General features: G+C 42.5%; 1 protein-coding gene across 5 annotated transcripts in view; it reads right to left on the bottom strand.

The window, feature by feature from the left end:
• Positions 1-20,474, bottom strand: part of esrp1 (epithelial splicing regulatory protein 1) — a 129,455-nt gene that overhangs the window by 65,268 nt on the left and 43,713 nt on the right. For 4 of the 5 annotated variants that reach the window (XM_078540779.1, XM_078540775.1, XM_078540778.1 and 1 more), the window contains exon 12: positions 17,007-17,205. In XM_078540779.1, coding sequence (XP_078396905.1) covers positions 17,007-17,205 — 199 coding nt within the window. The remainder of the gene's footprint in view (positions 1-17,006; positions 17,206-20,474) is intronic. The other variant, XM_078540776.1, reaches the window with a different exon arrangement.

The raw sequence follows: 20,474 nt of genomic DNA, 5'->3' as shown, positions 1-20,474 counted from the left end.
CAGAATATGAAGACCTGAGGTGACAGCGGGGCGGGCGAATCAGAGGCCTTGTCTTCCCAGGTGGTAAAGGTCATTAGCTTGGAGGTGCTGTTGAAGGAGGCTTGATGAGTTGCCACAGTACAAATTGTATATAGTATACCCTGCTGCTACTATGTTCTGGTGCTGGAGAGTGTGAATGTTGAAGGTAGTGGATGGGGTACCTATCAAGCAAGTTGTTTGATCTTGATGGTGTTGAGTTTCAAGTGTTGTTGGCGTTGCATTCATTCAGGCAAATAGACAGTATTCCATCATGCTAGAATAAAAGCAAAAAACTGCAGATGCTGGAAATCCAAAACAAAAACAAAAATACCTGGAAAAATTCAGCAGGTCTGGCAGCATCTGCGGAGAGGAACACAGTTAACGTTGGACTCGAAACGTTAACTGTGTTCCTCTCCACAGATGCTGCCAGACCTGCTGAGTTTTTCCAGGTATTTTTGTTTTTGTTTAGTATTCCATCATGCTCCTGACTTGTGCCATGTAGATGGTGGACAGGCTTTGCGGAATCAGATGGTGAGTTACATCCCAGCCTCTGACCTGCTCTTGTAGTTACAGGTCCAGTTAGGTTTCTGGTGAACGATAACCCTCCAGGATATTGATAGTGGCGATTCAGCAATGGTAATGCTTTTGAAAATCAAGGGGAAATGATTAATTCTCTGGTTGGAGATGGTCATTGCCTGGCATAAATGTTACTTGCCACTTATCAGCCCAATGCCTCAATGTTGTCCAGGTCCTGTTGCATATGGTCACACACTGCTTCAGTATGAGTCGTCGCAATTGGTGCTGAACCATGTGCTATCATCAGCGAACACCCCCATTTATGACCTTACGATGGAGGGAAGGTCATTGATGAAGCAGCTGAAGATAGTTAGGCTTAGACACCAAGGAATTCCTGCAACAATGTCCTGGGACTGAGATGACTGACCTTCAACAACCACAATCAACTTCCTTTGTGCTAGGTATGACTCCAACCAATGGAGAGTTTTCCCCCTATTTCCATTGACTTCAATTTTGCTCTGGCTTCTTGATGCCACACCTGGTCAAACGCAGCCTTCAGGTCAAGGACAGTCTCCCTAACCTCACCTTTTTTGTCCATGCTTGGATCAAGGCCATATTGAGATCTGGAATGAAGTGTCCCTGGTGGAGCTCAAAGTGAGCATCGGTGACCAGCTTATTGCTGTTTTAGTGTCGTATGAAAGCACAGTAAAGTGATCAAAGATATAATTGACAGATGATCGAGTAAACTGATGGGGCGGTAGTTGGACTGGTTGGATTTGTCCTGTTTTTTTATGGACAGGACATACCTGGGAAATTTCCCATATTGTTGGGTAGATGCCAATGTTGCAACTGTTCTGGAACAGTTGGGTTAGAGGCCTGGCTAGTTTTGGAGCACAAGTCTTCAGTACTAGAGCTGGGATGCTGCCAGAGTCCATGGCCTTTGCTGTATCCAGTGCCTTCAGCCATTTTTTGACATCATGTGCAGTGAATCAAATTGGCTTAAGCCTAGCATCTATGATGCTGGGGACCTCAGGAGGCGGCCGAGGTGGAACATTCACTTGGTACTTCTGGCTAAAGGTGGTTGCACATGTTTCAGCCTCGCCTTTAGCACTGATGTGCTGGGCTCCACCATCATTGAGGATGGAGATGTGCATGGAGCATCCTCCTCTGGTTAATTGTTTGTCCACTACCATTCACGACTGGATGTGGCAGTACTGCAGAGCTTTGATCTGATCCATTGGTCGTGGGATTGCTTTGCACTGTCCACTGTTTGCTGCTTCCACTGTTCAACATGCATGTCGGCATTCTATTGTCATTTACCAGGTAGCCACATAATTTTTATGTATGTCTAGTGCTGCTTCTCACACGCTCTCCTGCACTCATTGTACCAGGATTGGTCCTCTGGCTTAATCAATGGTAGAGTGAGGGATATTCCAGGCCATGAGACTACACATTGTGGCTGAATACAATTCTGCTGCTGCTAATGGCCCACAGGGTTTCATTGATGCCCAGTTTTGAGCTGCTCAATTGGTTCCGAATCTATCCCTTTTTGCACAGTGATATTACCGCACAACATGGTGGAAGGAGTACTCAGTGTGAAAACAGGACTGTGTCTCCACAAGGACTGTGCGGTGGTCACTCGTACCAATATTGTCGTGGCTCAATGCATCTGCAACAAATAGATTGGTGAAGACATAGCCTAGGGTTATTCCCTCTTGTTGGTTCACTCGTCATCTGGTACAGGCCCCATCCGGCAGATCTGTCCTTCAGAACTCACACTACTGCTGACCGAGCTGGCCATCAAGCCACACTCAATAATGGACAATGTAGTTGCAACCCAGAATACATTCTGTGCTCTTGTTATCCTCAATGCTTCCTCCAAGTGATGTTCAACATGAAGAAGTGCTAATTCAACAGCTGATGGTTTTCAGCAGTTGGTGGTTTTCTTGTCCATGCTTGAACTGATGCCATGAGACTTCATGGGGTTCAGAGTCAACATTGAGGTCATCTCCCTCCCAACTAAATGTCCTGTCCCACTGGCAGGACAGCTCCAGCAATGGTGATGGAGGAGCCTTGGACATTGGCTGTAAGGTATGACTCAATGAGTATGACTATGTCCGGTTGTTTCTGGTCTGTGGGGACAGCTCTCCCAATTCTGACACAAGCGCCCAGGTGTTAGCAAGGAGGACTTTGCAGGGTCAAATGGACAGGGTATGCCTTCATCATCTCCAGTGTCTAGGTCAATGCTGGATGTTCCATCTGGTTTTATTCTTTTTCAGTTTTTCTGTAGCGTTTGACACATCTAAGTGGCTTGATAGACCATTTCAGAGGACAATTTAGGGTCAACCACATTACTGCTATGAGTCTGGAATCAGACCGGGTAAGGATGGCAGATTTCCTCCTTAGTGAACCAGATAGATTTTTAAGACAATCCGGTAGTTTTGTGGTCACTGTTACTGAGACTAGTTTTAATTTAATTGAATTTATATTCCAGCAGCTGCCATGGCAGTATTTGAACTCGTGCCTACACAGCATTAGTAATCCAGTGGCAATACTACTGTGCTCTTGTGCCCACAGACCAATAAATCCAACATCTGTTGTTGACAAATTATTGGTTCTGAAAGATCATTGACCCAAAATGTTAATTCTGTTTTGCTCTCCACAGATGCTACCTGACCTGAGTATTATCATCCAAACTAGGACTGTATTCCGTAGAAGGTTAAGAGCTAATTTGTTTGAAAATTCCAAGGTATTAAAGAGAACAGATAGGGTCGATAGAGAGAAACTATTTACGCTTATTGGAGGATCTAGGACTAGGAGGTATAGTCAGAAAATTAGAGCCTGTCCTTTCAAGAATGAAATTCAGTTATACTTTTACACGCAGAAGAGTGCTGGAAGTTTGGAACTCTCTTGCCCATATGGCAAATTAATGCTAGGTCAATTGTTAATTTTAAATGACAGATTGATTAATTTTTGTTAGCCTAAGGTATTAAGAGAGAGATGGGTGTATGGAGTCAGCTCACAAATCAGTGACAATCTGACAATGGCACAGCAGGCTTGAGGGGTTAAATGGCCTGCTCCTATGTTCTTCTAAATCTTTCAGACCTACATTATAAAAGGTTGGTTTGCAGAGAATGTCACTGTTACTTATTTTAACTGCTTTCTGTGCAATTACATTGTATATGATAGTTTGTTTAGATTTACATATTATGAAAAAGGATGGGTGGTTCTGCTAATGATATCAGTGATTTCATGGAAACAAACCACACAATGATACTGTTTATTTTGGTAGCAATTCTAATTTTTCTTCCCACATCTGAAGCTGGGATATAGTTTTACAATGGCACCAGCCATTCCTGATTTTAGAACCTCGTTTGCAAGTGCCAACAGGTCTTTCCTCCACTGTGGGCATCACAACAAAGCCGAATTCTGATACCTGTTACTGCTTATTTCCAGATCATTTGTCCTCTTTTTTTGCACCCCCTCCCCTCTTCCTCCAACACAGGGCAGCAGTGGCTAACTGTACATCTTTACTGTTGCCCATCATGCTTTCCTAACTGGAAGCAGAGTAGAGGCAGGTCAGGAGCTGGGAGCAGCATAAATAGAGCCCAGGGAGCGGAACGCAGTCTTTCCTACCTGGGACCAGAGCAGAGTAGGTCGGGAGCCAGGAGCATTTCAGCTTCTGAAGAAACTCAGTGAGAAAAAACTGTGACAACACAGGAAACTGGTAAGTTGACTGGCTGGTAAGTGCTTGGTGTAAGGGACAGTGCGTTAAAAGCCAGCTTAAGATACAGGGGTTAAGGTAGGTCTATAAATAATGGAGCAAAATTTTAAAATAAAAAATTAAATTATTAAAATAAAATAATTAAAATAAAGACCTAAAACAGATACCAGTGTAATTAAGAAACGTATAACTTTTAGTTGTAATTGTGGTTGGTACTGTGTAGTGTACATAGGAATTATTCCAAACTAATTAAGAAAATAAAACTAATTTATTCTAATTTATAAATAAATACTGTAGTAAATGCTTTACATAAAGTTTAAGGCGTGGCAGCGCAGGTCAGCCATGTGGAATGTACATCTTGTGAGATGTGGGAAGTCGTGCAGGCACAAAGTGCCCTCGATGACAACAAGTGCAGGAAATGTCGCCAGCTGCAGAAGCTTGAGCTCTGAGTTGCGGAGCTTGAAAGGCGGCTGGAGTCACTGTGGTGCATCTACAAAAGCCGAGGATTACGTGGATAGCACGTTTAGAGAGGTGGTTACACCATAGGTAAGAAGTACACAGGCAGAGAGGAAATGAGTGGCCAGAGTATCCAAGAGAAAGAGTCAGGTAGTGCAGGATTCCCCGAGGTTATCTCGCTCTCTAATCACTTTCCCATTTTGGATACTGGTGAGTGAGATGGCTCCACAGAGGACTATAGCACGAACCAAGTTCGTGGCACCACAGGAGGCTCAGCTGCACAGGAGGGGAGGAGGAAGAGTGGAAGTACTATAGTAGTAGGGGATTCCATAGTTAGGGGACCAGACAGGCATTTCTGTGGCTGTAGATGTGAATCCAGAATGGTATGTTGCCTCCCTGGTGCCAGGGTCAAGGATGTCACAGAACGGCTGCAAGACATTCTTTTGGAGGAGGTCGTGGTCCATATTGGGACCAATGACATAGGTAGGAAAAGGAATGAGGTCCTGAAAGCAGATTTTAGGGAGTTAGGAAGGGAATTAAAAAGCAGGTGCTCAAGAGCAGTAATCTCAGGATTACTCCCAGTGCCAAGTGAGCATAAGGATAGGAAGATTGAGCAGTTTAACATGTGGCTGGAGAAATGGAGTAGAAGGGAGGGCTTTAGATTTCTGAGGCATTAGGATCGGTTCTGGGGCAGGTGGGACCTGTACAAGAAGGACGTGTTACACATTAACAGGACTGGGGCGAATGTCCTCGCAGGGAGGTTTGCTAGTGCTGTTGGGGTGGGTTTCACTAGATTGGCAGGGGGATGGGAACCTGATGGAGTTAAAAAAAAAATTTTTATTCATTCACGGGATGTGGGCTTCACTGGCTGGGCCAGCATTTATTGCCCATTGGCAATATTGATTAAAGATGGCATTACAGTATTGGGGGATGTTCCAGAGGGGTCAAGGACGGAATCTCTCTGGCTAGAGGTAAGGAATGAAAAAAGTGCAATTACATTGATTGTTGTAGCATATAGACCGCAAACTAGTTGAAGGGATGTGAGGGAACAAAATTTGCTAAGAAATTATGGAGAGCTGCAAGAATTAGAGTAATCATAATGGGGATCTTCAATTATCCAAATATAGACTGGGATAGGAATAGTACAGAGGGACAAGAGGGGCGAGAGTTCCTGAAATGAACTCAAGATAATTTTCTGCAGCTGTATGTTTCCACTCCAATGAAAGGAAATGCACTTTTGGACCTGGTTCTGGTGAATGAGTTGACCAAAGTGGATCAAGTATCAATGGGAGAGCCTCTAGGAGATAGTGACCACTGTATCATAAAGTTTAGGTTAATCATGGAAAAGGACAAGGAACGATCCAGAGCAGGGATAATTGGGGGAAAGCCAACTTTGATGGGCTGAGAAAGCATCTGAGTCGAATGAGTTGGACTCGAATGTCGGCAGAAAAGACGATGGCTGAACAATGAGTCACCTGCAAAGAAAAAGTATTGCAGGCAATGTCAAGGTATATTCACTTGAAGGTGAAAGGCAAAACAAATAAATTCAGAGCACCCTGGACGACGAGAGAGAGGGTAAAGATGAAAAGGAAGAAGTGCATATACGACAGATGTCAGGTAGAAAATACGATGGAGAATCAGGCTGTAAATAGGACCAGTGGGGAAGGGAAGAAACTAATGAGAAAAGCAAAAGAGGGCATGAAAAGAGGCTGGTGGCGAACATAAAAGGGAATTTCAAGGTCTTCTATAAGCATGTAAATAATAAAAGGATGGTAAAAGAAAGAATAGGGCCAATTAGGAACAAAAAAAAAAGAGACTTGCTTGTGGAGGCTGGAAAAATAGCACAGGTGTTGAACGAGTACTTCGCATCTGTCTTTACAAAGAAAGGGCTTGCTACCCAGGCTGAGATGAGAGAGGAAGTAACCAATACACTAGAGCTTACAATTGAGAGGAAGGTGGTGTTGGAAAGACTATCTTTACTTAAGGTATATAAGGTACCAGACTGGAGGAGATGTATCCAAGGGTAATGAAGGAAGAGAGCGAGAGAGAGAGAGCGAGCGAGCGAGAGCGAGGAAATTGCAGAAGTACTAGTGATAATCTGTCAGTCTTCCTTAGACACAGGGAGGTGCCAGAGGACTGGAGAATTGTGAATGTTACACCCTTGTTCAAAAAGGGGTGCAAGGATAAAGCTGGTAACTACAGATCAGTCAGTTTGACCTCAGTGGTAGGGAAGCTTCTGGAAACTATAGTATGGGATAAAATCAATAGTCACTTAGACAAGTGCAGGATAATTAAGGAAAGGCAGCATGGATTCATTAAGGGAAAATCATGTTTAACTAATTTGGAGTTTTTTGAGGAGGTAACAAAGAAGGTTGACAAGGGAAATGCTGTTGATGTGGTGTATATGGATTTTCAAAAGGCATCTGATACAGTGCCACACAACAGACTTGAGAGCAAAATCCTAAGTCATGGAATAAAAGGAAAAGTAGGGGCACTTGGGTAAGAATTTGGCTGAGTAACAGGAAACAAAGAGTAGTGATAAATGATTGTTTTTCAGATTGGAGGAAGGTTTGTAGTAGAGTTCCCCAGGGATCAGTGTTGGGACCCTTGCTCTTCCTGATATATATGACCTAGACTGCAGTGTGCAGGGCATGATTTCAAAATTTGCAGATGATTCGAAGATTGGAAATGTTGTCAACTGTGATGGGGATAGTCTTGAACTTCAAAAGGACATAGACATGTTGGTGGATGGGGCAGACAAGTGGCAGAGAAATGTGAGGTGATTCGTTTTGGCAGGGAATATATGGTGAGACAGTACAAAATAAAGGGAGAGCCTCTAAAGGACGTGCAAGAACAGAGGGGCCTCAGTGTTTATGTACATAGATCATTGAAGATGGTAGGGCATGTTGAGAGAGCAGTTAATAAAGCATATATTATCAGGCTTTATTAATAGGGCCATTGAGTACAAGAGTAAGGAGGCCATATTGAACTTGTATAAGTCACCAGTTAGGCCTCATCTGGACTACTGCGTCCAAATCTGGGTGCCATACTTGAGGAAGGACGTGAAGGCATTGAGGGGACTACAGAGGAGATTCACAAGAATGATCCCAGGGATAAAGAACTGTGGCTATGAGGATAGATTGGAGGGGTTGAAACTGTTTTCCTTGGAGAAAAGAAGGCTGAGAGGAGACTTGATAGAGGTATTCAAGATCCTGAGGGGTATGAACAGGGTAAATAGTTAGAAACTATTCCCACTCAAGGGAACATCAAGAACTAGAGGGCACAGATTCAAAATAATTGGCAAAAGGAGTAAATGTGAGTAGGAAAATTTTGTTCACCCAGAGGGTGGTTGGAGTCTCGCACAAACTTCCTGGAAGGGTGGTGGAGTCAGGTACGATCGAGGTATTCAAAAGGAAATTGGATTGCTACCTGAAAAGAGAGTGCGCGCAAGGTGACAGGGACAAGGCAGGGGAGTGGGACTAGGTGGAGCGCTCTTTCAGAGAGCCAGTGCAGACTAGATGGGCCGAATGGCCTCCTTCTGCACTATAAAGATACTGTGATATCAGATCACCAACTCAGCATAGACCAAGGATCAAAAATTAGACCATCCTGCTCTATGTGGCTCAAGATAGCATGGGTATATTGATTTCTCAATTACGTGGGGTTAGTTGTTATGTCCTCTGTTTTCCCTCAATACACCAGATATGTGGAATTCCCAAATGCTAGCTGACATAACAATTTTCATTTACATAGCAGTGTTAATGTAGAAAACATGTCAAATTATTTCCAAGAAATGAGGTAACGAAAGGCTGGTTTTAAGGCGGGTTTTACAGGGGGAGTAGAGGGGTAAAGGGTACAGGGAGTAAATGGTACAGCATGGGACAAAGCAGCTGAAGATGCAGCCTCCAATTGTACAGCGAAGGAAGGGGGATGCACAAGATGCTGGAATCAGAGGAATAGAAAGTGAGGATGAAAGATTCAGAGTTAGCAGAGGCCATAGAGAATTTTAAACACAAGGATGAGAAATTTAAATGAGGCCCTGGAGAATAGGGAGCCAAAAGATGCCATGATTTGAACAAGCAGGATTTGGCACACAGTAGGATATGGGCAACAGAGTTTTGAATGAATCAAAGTTTATAAAAAGTGAAGGATGAGAGATCAGTCATTAATTGGATTGGTTGGGTTCGGAGGTAACAAAGGCAGGTACAAGGACATCAACATCAGATTGGTCAAGGTCGGGAAGGAGGTGTGCAATGTTAGAGGTGGATGTAGAAAGTCTTTTTCATTGATGGTTGGGAGTAGAAATTCAGTTAAAGATTAATCAGAATGTCAACATTGTAGTCTAGTTCAACTGAGGCAACAGCCAGCAAGGGGAATGGAGTCAGGAAGGGCATTTGAGTTTATGATAGAGACTTAAGGCAATGGTCTTAACGTTTAGCTGGTGAAAGTTATAGTTCAACTAAATTTGAATACCATAAGAGTAGTCTAAAAGCATAGAAACAGTGGAGATGTCTATGATTGCTGGAGAAGTAGATGATGGCCTAATGTCTTGGGATAATGTAACCAAGGGAAAGAATGTTGATGAAGAAGAGGATTGGGCCAACAATTTTCTTTTTGAAGATTCCAAAAGATGAAGAAATTTGAATGGGAACACATTGCTGAAAATGTTCTATTTAGATGGCAATAATAGAAAAAAGTGAGGGCACTCCACCAAACTGGAAAACGGAGTAGAGGAATTGAAGGCAGCTGGTATGATCAACTGTTTCAAAAGGTGTAGAGAAGTCAAGGATGACAAGGGTGCTTAACGCATTTTGGTCATAGACAGAGAATGGAGTTTGTAACTTTGGCTGAGGCCATGTCTGTTCTACAGTTGGAAACTTGACTGAAGGGATTCAAACTAGTTAACAAAAATATTAGAATTCCCATTCATGAAGTGGTTTTAATCCAATTGGACTTCATAAAACAACTTATATTGATATAGCACCATTAACTTAATAAAAGGTCTTAAGGTGCTTCAGAGGAGGAGTATAAAATGAAGTATTACACTGAGCCACATATAAGATGATTTAGGTCAGATGACCAAAAGCTTGGTCAGAAAGGTAGGTCTTAAGAAGTGTCTTAAAGGACGCAAGTGAGATAGGGAGGTGTACGGAGAGCATTCCAGAGCTTGGGGCCAGGGCAACTGAAGGCACGGTCACCAATGGTGGAGCAATTTAAATTAGAGATGGTCTAGAGACCAGAATTAGAGGAGCACAGACAGCTGGGAGGATTGTGAGGCTGCAGGAGATCACACAGATAGGGAGGGAAAAGCCTTGGAGGGATTTGAAAACAACCGACAATTTTAAAGTCAAAATGTTGCGTGATCTGGAGCCAAAGTCAGTCAGCAGGACTTGCTGCAAGTTAAGACATGGGCAGCTGAATTTTGGAGGACCTCAAGTTTATCGAAGGTAGAAGGTGGAGATCATCCAGGACTGCACTGGAATAGTTGAATCTGGAGGTAACAAAGGCATCAATGAGCTGAGACGGGGGCAAAGTCAGGCAATATTATGAAGGTGTAAATAGGCAAGCTTAGTGATGGCATGAATGAAGTCAGAAGCTCATCTTGGGATCAAATGTGCCACTCAGATTGCGATCAGACTCGTTTGATCACAGACTGTTACCAGGGAGAGGGGAATCGTCTGTAGCTGGGGAACAGAATTTGGAGGATAGAAAATAATGGCTTCAGCATTCCCAATATTTAATTGGAGAAAATTTCTGCTCATCTAGTACAAAATGTTGAATGAGCAGTCTGATAATTTAGCAACAGTGGAGGAATTAAAAAAGGTGTTGAGTGACGTAGAGCCGGGTGCCGTCTGCATACATGGGAAAACTTAGAAAATAGGAGGAGTAAGTTATTTGGCCCTTTGAGCCTTCTCTGCCATTCAACATGATCATGGCTGATCCTCTACCTCAACGCCATATTCCTGCACTCTCCCCATACCCCTTGATGCCTTTCGAGTCTAGAAATCTATTTCCTTCTTAAATATATTCAGTGACTTGGCCTCCACAGCCTTCATAGGTTCACCGCCCTCTGATTGAAGAGATTTCTCCTCATCTCAGTCCTAAATGGTCTACCCTGTATCCTGAGACTGTGGCCCCTTGTTCTAGACCCTCCCAGCCAGAGGAAATATCCTCCCTGCAGCTAGTCTGTCCTGCCCTGTCAAAATGTTATATGTTTCAATGAGATCCCCTCTCATTCTTCTAAACTCCAGTGAGTACCGGCCTAGTTGGCCCAATCTCTCCTCATATGACAATCCTGGAATCCCAGGAATCAGTCTGGTGAACCTAAGCTGCACTCCCTCAATGGCAAATATATATTTTTTTTAGGAAAGGAGGCCAAAACTGTATACAATACGCCAGGTGTGGTTTCGCCTAGGCCCTGTACAGCTACAGTAAGACATCCTTGCTCCTACACTCAAGTCCTCTTGCAATGAAGGCCAACATACTATTTGCCTTCTTAAGTGCTTGCTGCACCTGCATGCTTACTTACTTTCAGTGATTGGTGTACAAGGACACCCAGGTCCCTTTGTACATCAACATTTCCCAATCTATCACCATTTAAATAATACTCTGCCATTTGGTTTTTTCTACCAAAGCGGATAACTTCACACTTATTCATGTTATACTGCAGCTGCCATGTATTTGCCCACTCACTCAACCTATCTAAATCACCATAAGACATAGGAGCAGAAGTAGACCATCGAGTCTGCTCCGCTTTTCAATGAGATCATGGCTGATCTGATAATCCTCAACTCCACTTTCCTGCCTTGTCCCCACAACCCTTGATTCCCTAACTGATTAAAAATCTGTCCATCTCAGTCTTGAATACTTTACCACAGAGGACTGTAGAGGCTAGGTCGTTAAGAATTCCACAGATTCACTATCCTCCAAGAGAAGAAATTCCTCCTCATCTCGGTCTTAAATGGGTGACCCCTTACTCTGAGATTATGCTCTCTGGTCCTAGACTCTCCGACAAGGGGGAACAATCTCTCAGCATCTACCCTGTCAAGCTCCCCAAGAATCTTATATGTTTCAATAAGGTTGCCTTTCATTCTTCTAAACGCCAATGAGTCCAGGCCCAGTCTACTCAACCTCTCCTCATAAGAAAATCCCTCCATACCCGGGACCAACCAAGTGAACCTTTTCTGGGCTGCCAACAAATGCCAGTAAATCTTTCCTTAGATAAGGGGACCAAAACTGTTCACAGTGTTTTAGGTGTGTTCTAACTAGTGCCTTGTATAGTTTTGGCAAGGCTTCGCTATTTTTATACTCTATTCACTTTGTCTTCCCTATTACCTGTTGAACTTGTATGTTAGCTTTATGGGATTCAAGCACAAGAACTCCCAAATCCCTCTGTGCTGCAGCCTTCTTCCGTCTTTCTTCATTTAAATAATATTCAGCTCCTCTATTCTTCCTGCCAAAGTGCATAACCTCACATTTTCCCACATTTTATTCCATCTGCCAAGTTTTTGCCCTGTCTATATCCCTCTGTAGACTCGTTGTGTCATCCTCACCACCTGCCTTCCCAATTACCTTGAAGCCTCTTAACACCCTCCTCATCGCTCACATTCCCACCAAGTTTCGTGTCGTCAGCAAACTTGGAAATATTACATTTGGTTCCCTCATCCAAATCATTGATATATATTGTGAAGAGCTGGGGCCCAAGCACTGACCCCTGCAGTACCCTACTAGTAACCGCCTGCCACTCCAAAAAAGACCCATTTATTCCTACTCTGTTTCCTGTCTGCTAGCCAATTCTCAATCCATGCCAATATATAACCCCCAATCCCATGTGCTTTAATTCCACACACTAGCCTCTTACGTGGGACTTTATCAAAAGCTTTCTGAAAATCCAAATACACCAGATCCACTGGTTCTCCCTTATCTATTCTTCTAGTTATGTCCTCAAAGAACTCCAGTAGGTTTCTCAGACATGATTTGCCTTTCATAAATCCATGCTGATTTTGTCTAATCCTGATGATATTTTCTAAGTGTCCTGTTATCACATCCTTTTCATAGACTAGCATTTTCCCCAATACTGAGGTTAGGCTATGCGAACTGTAATTTGTTGTTTTCTCCCTCCCTCCTTTCTTAAATAGTGGGGTTACATTTGCCACCCTCCAATCTGCCAGGACTGTTCCAGAATCTAAAGAATTTTGGAAGATGACAACCAATGCATCCACTATTTTCATAGCTACCTCCTTTGGTACCCTGAGATGTAGATTATTGAACCCTGGGAATTTATTGGCTTTCAGTTCCATTAATTTCTCCAGCAATACTAATTTCCTTCAATTCCTCCTTCTCATTAGACCCTTGGTTCCCTAGTATTTCTGGGAAATTATTTGTGCCTTCCTCCGTGAAGACAGAACTAAAGCATTTGTTTAATTGCTCTGTCATTTCCTTATTTTCTATCCTAAATTCTCCCATTGCACTCTGGAAGGGAATTACATTTGTCTTCACTAGCCTTTTTCTTTTCTTTTTATATGCTTATATATGCTTATAGAAGCTTTTACAGTCTGGTTTTATGTTCTTTGCAAGTTTACTCTCATACACTATTTTTCCCCTCTTAACCAATCTCTTGGTCCTCCTTTGCAGGATTCTAAACTGCTCCCAATCCTCAGACTTTCTACTTTTTCTAGCAACTTTATATGATTCCCCTTTGGATCTAATAATATCCTTAATTTCTTTTGTAAGCCATAGCTGGGCCACTTTTCCTGTTGTGTTTTTGCACCAGAAAGGAATGTATAACTGCTGCAATGCATACATTTGTTTGTTAAATATTAGCCATTGTCTACCCACCTTTTAGTGAAGTTCCCCAATCTATCTTAGCCAACTCACACCTCATACCTTCAAAGTTTCCTTTGTTAAAATTTAGGACCCTAGTTTTAGATCGGACTACTTCACTTTCCATCCTAATGAAGAATTCTGTCATGTCACTGCTCCGTAAAGGACCCCGCACAACAAGATTATTAATTAAACCCTGCTCATTACACAATATCAAATCTGGGATAGCCAGTTCCCTCGTCGGTTCCTTGACATACTCGTCTAAAAAACCATCTCGTACACACTCCAGGAATTCATTCGCCACAGTATTATTGCTCATTTGGTTTGCCCAGTGTATATGTAGATTAAAGTCACCCATGATTACAGCAGGACCCTTGTTACATGTATCTCTAATTTCATGTTTAATGCTGTCCCCTACCTTACCACTACTGTTTGGAGGCCTATAGACAACTCCCACTAATGTTTTCCGCCCTTTGTTGCTTGGTTCTTAGCTCCACCAAGACTGATTCTACATTTATATTTTCTGAGCCAATATCCTCTCTCACTGCCACACTGATTTCATCCTTAATTAACAGTGCCACATCACCTCCTTTTCCTTTCTGCCTACCTGCCTTAAATATCAAGTACCCTTGGACATTCAGTTCCCAGCCTTGGCCATCCTCATACCCATTTACATCTATTTGCGCTGTTAATTCATCTACCTTATTGCGAATGCTCCATGCATTCAGATATAGTGCCTTTAGACTTGTCTTTATAACATTATTACACTTTTTTTTGTACCATGGCCCTATTTGCTGCTAGCCCTTATTTCCTCTGCCTTCCACTTTTGCTTTCTACTTTTCTGTCTTTCATTCCTATCTTTGTTTGGATCTTTTGTGTCCCTGCTCAGGTTCCCATCTCCCTGTCAAACTAGTTTAAACCCTTCCCCATAGTACTAGCAAATACCCATGCGGAATACCCCTGGGAAAACTATTGCTTTCGGATGATATAGCCTAGGGGTGTCATGTAGGTAATAATTAGGATTAAGTAGGTAAGAAGTAACATTACCAATCTCATATTTTATTGATTGCGATTTCTTTTAACATTGGTAATTTCATGGATGAGTTTACTACTAAAATCACATGGGTGAGATACCTGTAAGTCCTTCAATGCCGATAGACCCACAGTGAGGAATATGTCTCACCTACACCAAACTCACCCAACAAAACACTTAATTCATGCTGTTTCACAAACAGCTGCCCAGCCTAACCCTCTCCACAATCATCACCTCAGAAAATTACCCTGGTTCTGAAAAGGGAATTGCAAGAGCCGAGTAAGAAGTAAAAGATATAAAAGTTATAGGTTTGCCATGGGATTAAAACATGAGTGTCTGTAAACTTAAATTAAGATCATTTTGGAAGTTAAAGTATAACTGTTACAAATCTCACCAAGGAAATGTAAAGTTTTCTTAGAAATATAAAAAATCCCATTCAAGTAGAACAGCCATTTATGCATGAGACTGCTGAATAAAAAACAAGGCAATTATAGGGGAGATGCTTGTTACCAAAAGATCCTCAGTGCTGGTTTTATATTCACCATTAACCTCTGGCAGTAGGGTGCAAATAACAATATTTTAGTATTTTATGTTTGTATTGCTGGCATGTTGCTGCTCTATTGGCCCACCTACAGTACTCAATATTAGAGATTTATAATTAGTTGCAGTTAAGTCTGACATCATTTCCTTCTCTATTTCACATCTAAAAACAATAGAATAAATGTGGAACTAGTATCATTAAGGATAGAAGGTATTTAAACCTGCTTTCCCTCCTCCCTCACCACAATCTCCACCTTATCTGGCTGCACTTGGTGCTGCAACACCATTTTAATGGCAGTTTAATCATAAAAGCAGCACCTGGAAACTGGGTGGCTCAGCTGATTGGAGCACCATCCATACACCTCTGTGTTGAATTTCAATCCAGATCCCAAACTAATGCAATGAATGTCCTGCATAAAATGAGTTTGGGTGATGTCAACTAACTTGGCAAGTCCACAGCACCAAACTACCTGTATGCAAACTGTAGGTCAAAGTGATTTAAAAAAAAGTTACATTCTCCATCTCAGAGATTGCTCATACTGATGAATATTAAAAGCTGTAAAATAAAAATTAGTGCCCCAAAACCATTTTGACAGTTGTTATTAAGGCATTAACTGCAAAATATTACTCTGCCTGCTCCCTCAGAATGCAGCAGAAATAATGACTATGATTTCTGCCATCGAAAAAAAATGGGCTCTGCCCCTTTACCATGGTAATTTATAAGCTCCAGGCCCAACGATTAATCTTAATTATGCACTATTGCTATAATGAATGGGTGTATGCATTACCTTGCAAGCTTAATGATACCAAGTTTAAGTATAATTAACTCCTCTTTAGGGCAAGCAGGATTTTCCAATAAAACTTGTTCTTCAAGGTGCAGTATCCTCTAGCAAAATATGTACCAATGTCGTTGGTATACTAAATGAAGGCATGCACAAATGGTGCAATCAGTTCTGAGATAGGCCAGATATCAAGCCCACATTAAAAGAAAATCTTGTGCTCTGTTCAACTTACCATCCAAAAATCATTAGCTTATTAATCTAATCATGTTGCTATGCGAATGGAAAGGCACAGAAACACATTGTGCTCCTTCATTCATTGCCTTCTTAAATCTAAAAGCTTTGTGGAGAACAGAGACATGGGGAAAAAAAACTAAAATGGCCAAGTTAAAAATAGATATAGGAATGTGTCTTCTTGAATTGAGTACATTTTCATTGTCAACTATACCTTGCAACATCCCCCCCACCCCCTTTCCCTGAAGGCACCAACTCACATTCACTAGCTTCCATCTGGTACTTCCCCAAGAGGTCATCTTCATGTATGAGTTTAGCCTGTTAAAGCATCAGGGTTTCATCTGTGGAAAATCATGTAATCTTCCTTACCCCAAGGCATTAAGGACAGTTGCAGTAACCAACTGCCATCTTGGCTGAGACCAACTTTCTCAGCACAATTCTGCCGTTAAATCAGGGGCCTTCTGGTAAATGCAATGCTTGCACATGAACTTTTCTTTGGCTGAAAGCACTTGTTTTTATTCAGCACTCTGCATTGTTTCTAGTTTTTTCTATCATACTTATATTTTCATGGAGGCAGCTACCAATCTAAATAAGGTTATTCATTGAATCAAACCTTAACAATTGTATTTTAAAATCAACTTGAAGGACATATTTACCACCATTTTTGTCAAGTTATGTCTAATTCCATGGATAGCCTATATCAATAGTATTTTCTGAAATTTAGCCAACCACAACCAAAGGCACAATAAACCAGTACAAGCTAGACCACTCAGAACATGGTGCCAAACCTTCTGAATCAAAGAACCAGGAGTATAAAGAGTCAAAAGCTCCAGCACCTACCAGCGAGCAGCGTAGAGCACCATCAAAAGCCAAGCAAACTTACATGGTAACTTACATGGCGGTGGAGACAAGCCATTTCTATTTAAAATGCCACCCATTAATACAAAGTTCATTTCCTCAGCAGAACACTGGAATACTTCAACATATCTATCCTTCATTGTTCTTTTGTGACGCTTATGAGAAGTCAGGAATGCTCGATCTGATGATTTCATTTGGATAAAAGCATCGCCTGAAGGACGGCCCTAAAAGGTAATTGTGCACATGATGCCATTAATAAGGAAGCAAGTATTGCAAGATTTCCATTACTGTACCATTTAAACATTTGTGTAATTTATCATTTCCCAGAAAGAAATCCCATCTCTAGTCTGCTTTAACACATAACAAACGAATTGAAGAAATTTAATAACGTCAGAGCTATTTTCTAACATACTATTTGCCCAATCTCTGCTGGGCAAAAAATTAGTTTTCATGGAAGTTGCTCTTTTGGCAAATTTGTCAGTCTGCATTTTCTATCTAAGGTTTGCTCAGGTGGGAGACATGTTCTGTAGGACCATAGGAACAGGAGCAAGCCATTCGGACCATCGAGCCTGTTCCGCCATTCAATTAGATCATTGCTGATCATCCAACTCTACGCCACTGTCTTGTGCTATCCCCGTATCCCTTGATGTCATTAGTATCCAGGTATCAATTTCTGTCTCCAATGTGCTCAGTGATTGAGCTTCCACAGCCCTCTGGGGTAGAGAAGTCTCCAACCTCTGAGTGAAGAAAGTCCTCCTCAGTCTTAAATGGCTTACCCCTTATTCTGAGATAGTCCCCCTTGGTTCTAGACTCACCAGTCAGGGGAAACATCCCATCTACATCTGCCCCGTCACATCCTATTAGAATTTTTATCAATTTCAGTGAGATCAACTCTAATTCTTCAAAACTTTGGAGAATACAGGCCCAGTTTCCTCAATCTGTCCTGATAAGACAATCCCGTCATTCCAGGGCTTAGTCTGGTGAACTTCCATTACACTCCCTCTACGCAAGTATATCCTTTTTAGGTAAGGAGATCAAAACTGTACACAATACTCCCGGTGCTGTCTCACCAAGGCTCTATACAAATGCAGCAAGACATCTTTACTCCTGTACTCAAATCCTCTTGCAATTAAGGCCAACATACCATTTCACTTCCTAATTGCTTGCTGCGCCTGCATGCTAGCTTTTAGTGACTCATGAACAAGGATGCCCAGGTCCCTTCAACACTTCCCAACCTCTCACCATTTAACAAATACTCTGCCTTTCTGTTTTTCTACCAAAGTGGATAACTTCCCACTTACTCACATTATATTCCATTTGTCATGTTCTTAGCCATTTACTTAGCCTGCCTAAGCCCCTTGAAGCCTCCTTGCAGCCTCCTTGCATCCCCCTCACAACTTATATTCACATCTAGTTTTGTGTCATCAGCAAACTTGAAAATATTACATTTGGTCCCACATCCAAATCATTTATATAGATTATGAACAGCTGTAGCCACAGCACTGATCCTTGCGGTACCACTAGTAACAGCCGGCTATCCTGAGGATAATCCATTATTCCTACTCTGTTTGTCTGTTAACCAATTCTCAATCCATACCAGTATATTACCCCCAATCCCATGTGCTCTAATTTTATTTACTAACCTCCTGCATGGGACCTTATCAAAAGCGTTCTGAAAAGCTAAATACGCCACATCCACCTACTCACATTTATCTATACTACAAGTAACTTCCTCAAAAAGCTCCAACAGGTTTGTCAAACATGATTTCCCTTTCATAAATTCATGTAGATTCTGCTCAATTTTACCATAAAGGGTCCAGTTATTACATCTATATAATAGATTCTAACATTTTCCCTACTACTGACATCAAACTAGCAGGTCTGTAGTTCTCTGTTTTCTCTCTCCCTCCCTTCTTAAATAGTGGGATTACATTTGCTACCTTCCATTCTGCAGGAACCTTTCCAGAACCTATAGAATTTTGAAAGATAACCACCAATGCATCCACTATTCTCTAAAGCCATCTCCCTCAACGCTTTGGTATGTAGCTCATCTGGTCCAGGGGATTTACCAACTTTCAATCCAATTAATTTTGAGTACTGAATTTTCATTAATACTAATTTATTTTATTTCCTAGTCGTCCACAGCGTCCCCCCTTTCCAGCGCAAGATTGTGGAGACCGCAGCGTGCAACCACTACAACTGACACACGATCTGTGGGGTGCGCCCTGAGTGGTCCAGGCATCAGAAGCGCACCTTGAGAACACCGATGGCTCTCTCCACCACAGCCCTTCTGGGGGCATGGCTCCTATTGTACTGCTGCTCAGCTTCTGTTCTTGGATGGCGGAGAGGTGTCATGAGCCACCTTCTGAAGGCATAGCCCTCGTCACCCAGCAGCCATCCATCAAGCTGGGCTGGAGCACTGAAGAGCCCGGCACCTGAGAGTGTCTGAGGATGTAGGCGTCGTGGAAGCTGCCTGCGTACCTTGCACAGACTTGAAGAATCAGCATCCTGTGGTCTCACACTATCTGCACGTTCATGGAGTGGAAGCCCTTCCTGTTGACAAAGGCACCGGGCTCACCTGCTGGCGCCTTGATGGCCACATGTGTGCAGTCTATTACACCCTGGACACGGAGGAAGCCAGCAATGGCCGTGAAGCCTCTGGCTCGCTGTGTCTGGCTTGCCTGGTCCCAACTGTAGTGGATGAAGGTCAATGTATGCCTGAACAGAGCATCTGTAACCTACTTGACAAGTGTGGACAGCTGATTGGGAGACACCGCAAAGATCACCCACCAACCCCTGGAAGGAGCCAGTGGCATAGAAGTTGAGGGCAGCTGTGACCTTCAGAGCCACTAGCATGGGGTGTCAACCCACACAGTTTGCGGAGATCTCAGGCCCAATCATCTGACATATATAGTTGACTGTCTCCCTTGAAAGACGGAGCCTCCTTCGGTACTGCACCTCAGACATAGAGGTAGCTGCTTCGCCACCTGTACACTCTGGCAGCAGGATAGTGGTGTCTTCTGCGGCCCCTTCCGCCTTGGACTACCTCTTGGCCCTGCACCCCTTGTGCTTGCACCTGTCCTCCCAAAGGTGGTTCCCCTGGAGGATGAATGTGCACTCCTGGCCTCCTCCCCCTTCTCGCCCTCCCTTCCTCCTCAGAGGAGGTGCCCCCAGTGGAGAGTTCTAGATAGAAATATTGGATAATCTGTTATCTTAAGCCAATTTACTTTTCATGCCTGAGAATCAGCATTTGTGATATGAGCATATGGACGTTGTGCACATTGGTAAGGCGCCTCTTTGTCACTACTTTAATTTAGGCATTAAAACTGTTGTAAATAAATGAGTTAATGCCTCTAAAACAATGTATGGAAGAATATCAACCAATATGCCCTTTCAAATAACAGAATAATTTTCAGGCAAAAAGCATATTCAATAAATTAATAAACCAAAACAAGCCAACTTGGTAACGAATGTTAAATCATATTTTCAGAAG

This window comes from Cetorhinus maximus, chromosome 4, assembly GCF_964194155.1.
Source record: "Cetorhinus maximus chromosome 4, sCetMax3.hap1.1, whole genome shotgun sequence".
In the NCBI taxonomy this organism is placed as follows: Eukaryota; Metazoa; Chordata; class Chondrichthyes; order Lamniformes; family Cetorhinidae; genus Cetorhinus; species Cetorhinus maximus.
The sequence above is the reverse complement of the archived record's forward strand: the minus strand, read 5'-3'. Positions and strand labels throughout refer to the sequence as shown.